Raw genomic sequence first — 6,699 nt, forward strand, 5'->3', positions numbered from 1 at the left:
GCCGCTTTCCCCTGCCCCCACCCCTCACTCTCTTCTGGCCTTTTCTTTCCACCAGAGCACCTGTTCCTTCAGACGTTCTGGCAAACCATGAACCGCGAGTGGATGGGCATCGATAGGCTGCGCCTGGACAAGTTCTACATGGTGAGGAAGCTGCCTGCCCCCCCGCCAGGGTCTCTGCGGTGCTGGGGCACGGCGTCCAGCATCCCGACCCCTGAGCCCCCCACTGCCCCAGCAGTGCCAAGGACCAAGGCTGCTGGGTGGCGAGCGCCCTGCGGTCTGTTCCCTGTGAGCCTAGTTGGGCCGTGAGGGGAGCCTCAGCCTCATGTCGGGTGCGCCTGCCGGGGTTCTGCACAGACTGTCGGTTCAGGGGAGGAGGGTCACAGTTGCCCCTGGGGGAGACTCGGCGGCGAAGCCCTTGCTGCCCTGAAAGCAGAGCTTAGAGCTCGGGCCCTGGACAGAGACCCCTGGGTCTGCTCGAGGGGGGCCGGCTTTTAAGGTGTTTTTCTCTGGGCAGGGACAGTTTATGCAATAGCGTGCAGAATCTTCCTTGTCTTTCTCCTTTCCTGCGCGGCATTCTGGTGAATTTAGGTTATTGATCTGCGCTCAGAAGTGCAGGGAAAACTGGACTGTGTCTTGCTGCCGGCCCTGTTGAGCTGCACCTTTGTTACTGTGCTGCTGTCCCCTGGGACTGGGGACAGTCCCCAGATGAGTGCTGCTGTCCGAGAGCAGGTGGCCCGACGCGGACACTGGATGGGGCAGCAGCCAGGCCTCGCTGAGCACAGGTCCCCGTCATCTGCCCCTCAGGCCGGCCACCCGCTCCATCTCAGTCCAGGGTTACGCGGTCACCATGTGTGTGATGTCAGGTGTTAAAGTGAGGACAGCTGGTGGGCGAGCGCGGGGCTCAGGAGGGGAGGAGGATGGCGCTGATGCGTGTGGGCAGGCGGGGGGCCGGGCGCCGGGCTTTGCACGGTTATAGAACGCCCGCTCATAATTCAGAGGGGCTGTGTCCCAGGATGCAGTGCTGGGCCTTAGGTCGGGCGTTCTGCTGCTGTCCGTGGCCTGTTCTCCACGACCCCCCGTGGCCATGTCTGGTAGCGCAGCCCTGCTCTAGAGGCTGGTCTTCCTGGCGGCACCACAGGTGTCCTCTGTTGCCTTTCACCACTACGGGTCCCCCCTGCAGGCTTTTTGGGTTCATGCCGGCAGGTAGGGAAACCGGGCAGTCAGCCACTGTGCCGGGGATTGTGGGCAGAGAAGGAAACTGGTTTCTCCCTCGGGTGGGGAGAAGCTCAGGGGGCGCTCAGAGGAAACAGTCTCTGGCGCAGACCTGGTGGTTCTGAGGCTCCGCTCTCCTGGCGGAGCTCCACGTCGTCCCGTTTTCACCCTGGAAACAAGCCCGTCCCTCGCAGCCGCCGATTGTGGTGTGTGGTCACTCCCCGTGTCCCTGCTGTGAGCCCAACGTCCTGCTACTCTTGGGAGGCTGGGCGCCTCCCGCAGGTCCAGGTCCCCAGCAGCTCTCCAGGGCCTGCCATGTGCAGTGGGGTGCCCAGACGACCTGGGGCAGAGGGGAGGTCTGGGTGGTGCCACTAACGGGGTCTCCTCCTGTGCCACAGCTCATGCGGATGGTCCTGCACGAGTCACTGAAGGCCCTGAAGACGCGCGGATGGGACGAGAGGTCAGTGCCCCAGAGCGGCCTGCGGCGGCCTGTGCCACTCGGCCGGCGTGCGTCTCTCCTCTGCTCACTTGTCAGCTTTATGCTGAAGGGCGACTTCGTGCTGGAAACAGGCATTTTTGAAACTAACTTTGTGCACGTGCTCGTGGGCATGTCTGTCTCAGCCTTGACGGTGAGTTCTTACTGGATCAGAACTAAGTCCTCACCAAAGGAGGCGCAGCTGAGCAGCTGTTCTTAGAAAACCTGGCACCTTCAGCTCTGTCATCGGCAGTCTTTGCTCTCAGCTCTACAAATACTTGAGCCGTCCAGACTTCACATTTTTGACGGTGGTGCTTGTGTGTGTCCCTCCAGACTGTAAGGGCCTGTGTTTTCTGGCTCACCTCAGGCCTCCCCTGGCACCTGGCAGCCGGGTGGGATCCTCAGGTTGGGCTGGCCTAGGCTCTGCTGCGTCTTAGCTCCTCCCACAACCCCTCCTGGAGACCAAGCAGGGGCGGGGCTCCTACAGCCTGGACCTGCCCCTTCGCCTGAGGCTCTGCATCCAGGTTACTGCAGCAGGTTTCCGAACCTCCCCGGGGGCAGTCTGAGATCACAACAGAAAGTGGGTTTCTGAGCATTTACATTTTAAAGTTTTTGGAATTAATTAAAATTTTAAAAAATCCTTTTTTCTACTTATAAGTGTGATGGATGTTCATTGTAAACAACTCAGGAAACTTTTTATAAACATTGAAAAGCAATGTTAACTCCAGCAGACAATTACTTTTTTTTTAAATATATACACATATTTTTTATGGCTGTGCTGTGCGGCTTGTGGGATCTCAGTTCCTCGACCAGTGATTGAACCCGGGCCACGGCAGTGAAAGCGCGGAATCCTAACCACTAGGCTACCAGGGGACTCCCCGACAATTATTGGTACTTTTAAAGTGTTGCCTAATTGCATGGTCCAAAAGAGATGTAGCCGGCTGCTTATTTATTTTACTGAGACTGTGTCAAAACGTCTCATATCAGCGTCCGGGTGCTGCGTGGACGGGGAGGGCGGGCACTGGGGGAGAGGGCTTAGAAACAGTGTATTTTGAATTTGTTTGTGATTAAAAAGTGATGGTAAAGGAGTTTATTTTTAAGCCCAAGGATAATAAATCTAGGACCCAGATGTCAGAATACCTGCCAGACTGGAGAATGCAGCTTACGGCCGTGTTATTCTAAGGCTGTCTCATTTTCTGAATAGCAGAGTTAAACTGTCCCTGGCCTGGCAGCCCCCCTGCCCCCGTAAAAGGTCAGCAGGATTTGGCCTGCAGTTACTGGAATTACTCTTATAGGTTGAGAACGACTGTGGGTGACTCTACATTTTGGGCAAGGGTGCCTCTTTTAGTGATTTTCATCCTTAAAGTTCTGTGAAGACCTGGGAGTCTCACTCATTTCTGGATTTAGGATTGTGTTATCCGGGGGGTGGCTAGTGACTGAAGCAGGGTTCAGTGTTAAAGGGGCGATTTTATTTCTGTTAATCTTGGGCTTGGGGGTGTGGTTGTTACCATGGAAGTAGTTCCATCCTCATTGTCACTGGTAATTCAGCGCAGAGATCCTTTTGCAGAAACTGGTAGCCTCCCATTGCCCTGGGATAACCAGTCCTGCTTGCTGTATCTGCTCTTTTGGCCTTCTCCGTTCTTAAGAGTAGCGGGCTGTAAGTGTAACATTCCTGTCTGTGTGAAGGTGACTGTTGCCAGCAGCCTGGCAGAGGAGGCCTCTGGCCCCCGGCCTGCCTCCCTTCCGCTGAGCCATGGAAGGCACCCCGGTGTTGTCAGCAGCGGCATTGTCCGGGGAGCTTTTTGGAGGATACGTGCTTTACGGTTCAGGTGCAGGGATCTGTATATTAACAAGCACCCAGGAGTTTCAGGTGCATCTGGGCCACTAAAGACCGGTCTCTGGAGCTCTCTGATCTGGGATTCCCCAGGCCTCTGAGACCGTTGAGACCCACGTGCCTGGGTGAGGTCTGATGTGGCGTGTGGCCATCCACGGGTCCGGTCCAGCAGGACCCGGGAGGCACACTCGTCCCCTTCTCTGGCCTCCGTCTCCCTTTGCGTTTGCTTTGTCCTGGAGAGCCTTCCCGCGCAGTTCCCAGCGGGGACAGTAGGGACACCAGACACGGTGGGCTCTTGCTTTATAGCCGAGGTTCAGTCCTGCCGTGTGTCGTGGTCCTGGCCGTCGCCCGTGGATCCGTACTCGCAGGAGTCCTCTGTGCCGGCACAGACCCAGGTCATCGGGTCTTCCTGTGTTGGTGGACGGGGCGTCTGCCTGTGGCTGTGTCCCGTCAGAGCCCCCTGCTCAGGCAGAGTGAACCCATCGCCTCGCTGCCCCTCGTGCTGCTGCCGGACTTGCCTTTTCTTGCCCCAGACAGACCGAGCAGCTGCTGGAGCTGCTGATGACAGAGATCCTGCACCCCGACAGCCAGGCCCCCAACGGAGTGAAGAGCCACTTCATCGAGATCTTCCTGGAGGAGCTGACCAAAGTGGGCGCCCACGAGGTGGGTGATAGGCGGCAGGGTGAGGGCAGCGGCCAGGCTGCTTGGGTGCCTGAGGCCCAGGAACTGAGCCCCCGCTCTGTCCCCGCAGCTGACGGCGGACCAGAACCTCAGGCTCATTGGGCCCTTCTGCACGGTCGCCGCCAGGACTCAGGAGTGAGTGCGGTTCCCTCCTGCTCACCTCTTCTGTTCTGCTGAGTCCCCAAGGGGGCTGCCCTTAGGAAATGCTGTGTGCTCACGACGGGCCAGCAGGGGGGCCAGCGGGGCTGAGGGGCTGGGGTCAGGAGAGACGGGCACGGGGAGGAGGTGTTTCTTCCCTGGAGGGTCCAGCCTGACGGGTGGCTGCGGTGCGGCTGCCCCTTAGCTCCCTGGTTTTGCACAATATCACTCGAGGCATCTTTGAGGCGATTGTGGAACAGGCCCCGCTGGCCATCGAGGATCTCATGAAGGAACTGGCGGAGGAGCGGGATGGAGACACGCCGTCCAGGGAGCCCCCTGAAGGTGAGGACCGCGCCCATCTCATCGGGATGACGGGCCTGCCCTGCTCTGAGCCCGCGGTGGCTCTGCGGGAGCCCTGCCTTCACCTCTTGCCCCGTCCCCTCGATTCTGCCCGCCCCACCGAAGTCCGTGCTCAGCTCTGCAGCCAGGGTGACCTTGGGAACAAGCACACACGTTGTTCACTCTCCTAACCCTTGCCCCGTGGCCGTCCGTATCCTCGTGGCTTCCTGGGCTCTGCTCCTGCCCCGGGGCGTCTGCCCTGCTCTCCCGTCCCTGGCAGGGTCTCTGCCCTCTGTCCCTCCAGGCCCTACCCTGACCACCCTGTTTAAAGTGCAGCCTCCCAGTGCCTACCCTGCCTCGCTCACTGGGCGTTTCCATGGTGATTCTCACTTTCTGGCATAAGTCACTTGAAGTTACATAAATCACTTGTTCATCTTTCTGGCCTGGCTTCCGCCACCGGATGTCAACTCTGCCAGGACAGGGACTCTTGGCCATGCTGTGTACCTGGTGTTCGGAGCAGCGTCTGGCACGGAGGGGGCGCCGCTAGATCGCGATGGATGAGTGAGTGAGTGAGTGGATGAATGAACGAGTAGAAGGTAGCACTTGTGAACGTCCCTCTGGGGGCGGGGCCTGTGGGCTCCGCATCAGTGGTGTCCAGGCTGGCCTGTCCACCTTGATGCTCAAGTGGGTCTTCGTGGTTCGCCATCTGGTCTCGTGGCTGTCCTCTGGGTGACCTGTGCACCGTATCCTGTGGCTTCAGGGGTGTGTGTTGTCCACCAGCTTCAGGACTTTTCTGCTCTTGCCTTTCGTTGTGGTAAAATACACGTAATGTAAGGTGTACCACCTTGACCATGCGTAAGTGCACTTGTGCAGCCATCACCGCTGTCCATCCACAGAACTTTTCATCTTCCCAAAGTGAATCTGTCCCCGTCGAACACTCCCCGTTCCTCCCTCTGCCCCGCTCAGCTCCTGGCACCCACCGTTCTGCCTCCTGTCTCTGTGAGTCTGACCGTTGATGACTCTGTGGTTCCTGTCAGTAGGATGAGACAGAATTTGTGTTTGTGTCTGTGTCATTTCACTCAGCATCACATCTTCAGGGTTCATCCGTGCCGTATCACGTGTCAGAACGTTCCTCCTTTTTGAGGCCTAATGATATTCCATTGTATGTATTTCACATTTTGTTCTCCATTCATTGGTAGATGGAGTCTTGGGTTGCTTCCATGTTTTAGCCGTTGTGGTTAACGCCGCTGTGAACATGGGTGTACAGATATCTGTTTTGAGACCCTGCTTTCAATTCTGTTTGGTCTGTACCCAGAAGTGGAATTGCTGGATCGTATGGTACTTCTGTGTTTAACTTCTTAGGAACTGCCATACTGTTCTCCACAGCGGCTGCATTGTTTTACATGCCCCCCAACAGTGCACAGGGGTTCCAGCTTCTCCACACCCTCGCCAGTGTTTGCTGTTGTCTTTTTTGGTAGTGGCCATCCTCATGGGTGCTAAGTAGTATCATTGTGGTTTTGATTTGCATTTCCCTAATGATTATTGGGAACGCCTTTTCATGTGTTTATTGGCCGTCCATATATCTTTGGAGAAATGTCTGTTCAAGTCCTTTGCCCATTTTTGAGTCAGATTTTTTTGTTGTTGAGCTTTACGAGTTCTTTCTGTATTCTGGATAATAACCCCTCCCCAGATACCTGATTTTCCAGTATCTTCTCCCGCTCTGTGGGTGGCCTTTTTACTCTGTTGCTAGTCTTTTTTGATGCACAAAATTTAAAGTTCTTATCAAGTCTGGTTTGTCTAATTTTTCTTGTTACCTGTGCCTTCAGCGTCATATCCAAGACATTGTGGCCAAATCCAATCTCCTGAAGTTTTTGCCCTACGTTTTCCTCTGCGTTTTATTGTTTCTTTAGGTCTTTGGTCCATTTTGAGTTAATTTTTAGTATATGATGGTAGGTAAGGGTCCACCTTCATTCCTCTGCACGGGGATGTCCAGTGTCCCCCCCCCCCCCCCCCTTTTTTT

General features: G+C 56.3%; 1 protein-coding gene across 1 annotated transcript in view; it reads left to right on the top strand.

Annotated features, from left to right (window-relative positions):
* Positions 1 to 6,699, top strand: part of RRP1 (ribosomal RNA processing 1) — a 15,758-nt gene that overhangs the window by 4,265 nt on the left and 4,794 nt on the right. The window contains exons 4-8 of the mRNA XM_024758449.1: positions 56 to 141; positions 1,611 to 1,672; positions 4,055 to 4,184; positions 4,273 to 4,337; positions 4,546 to 4,682. Of these exons, the coding sequence (XP_024614217.1) occupies positions 56 to 141; positions 1,611 to 1,672; positions 4,055 to 4,184; positions 4,273 to 4,337; positions 4,546 to 4,682 (480 nt within the window). The remainder of the gene's footprint in view (positions 1 to 55; positions 142 to 1,610; positions 1,673 to 4,054; positions 4,185 to 4,272; positions 4,338 to 4,545; positions 4,683 to 6,699) is intronic.

Source organism: Neophocaena asiaeorientalis, unplaced genomic scaffold, assembly GCF_003031525.2.
Source record: "Neophocaena asiaeorientalis asiaeorientalis breed wild unplaced genomic scaffold, Neophocaena_asiaeorientalis_V1.1 scaffold45, whole genome shotgun sequence".
In the NCBI taxonomy this organism is placed as follows: domain Eukaryota; kingdom Metazoa; phylum Chordata; class Mammalia; order Artiodactyla; family Phocoenidae; genus Neophocaena; species Neophocaena asiaeorientalis.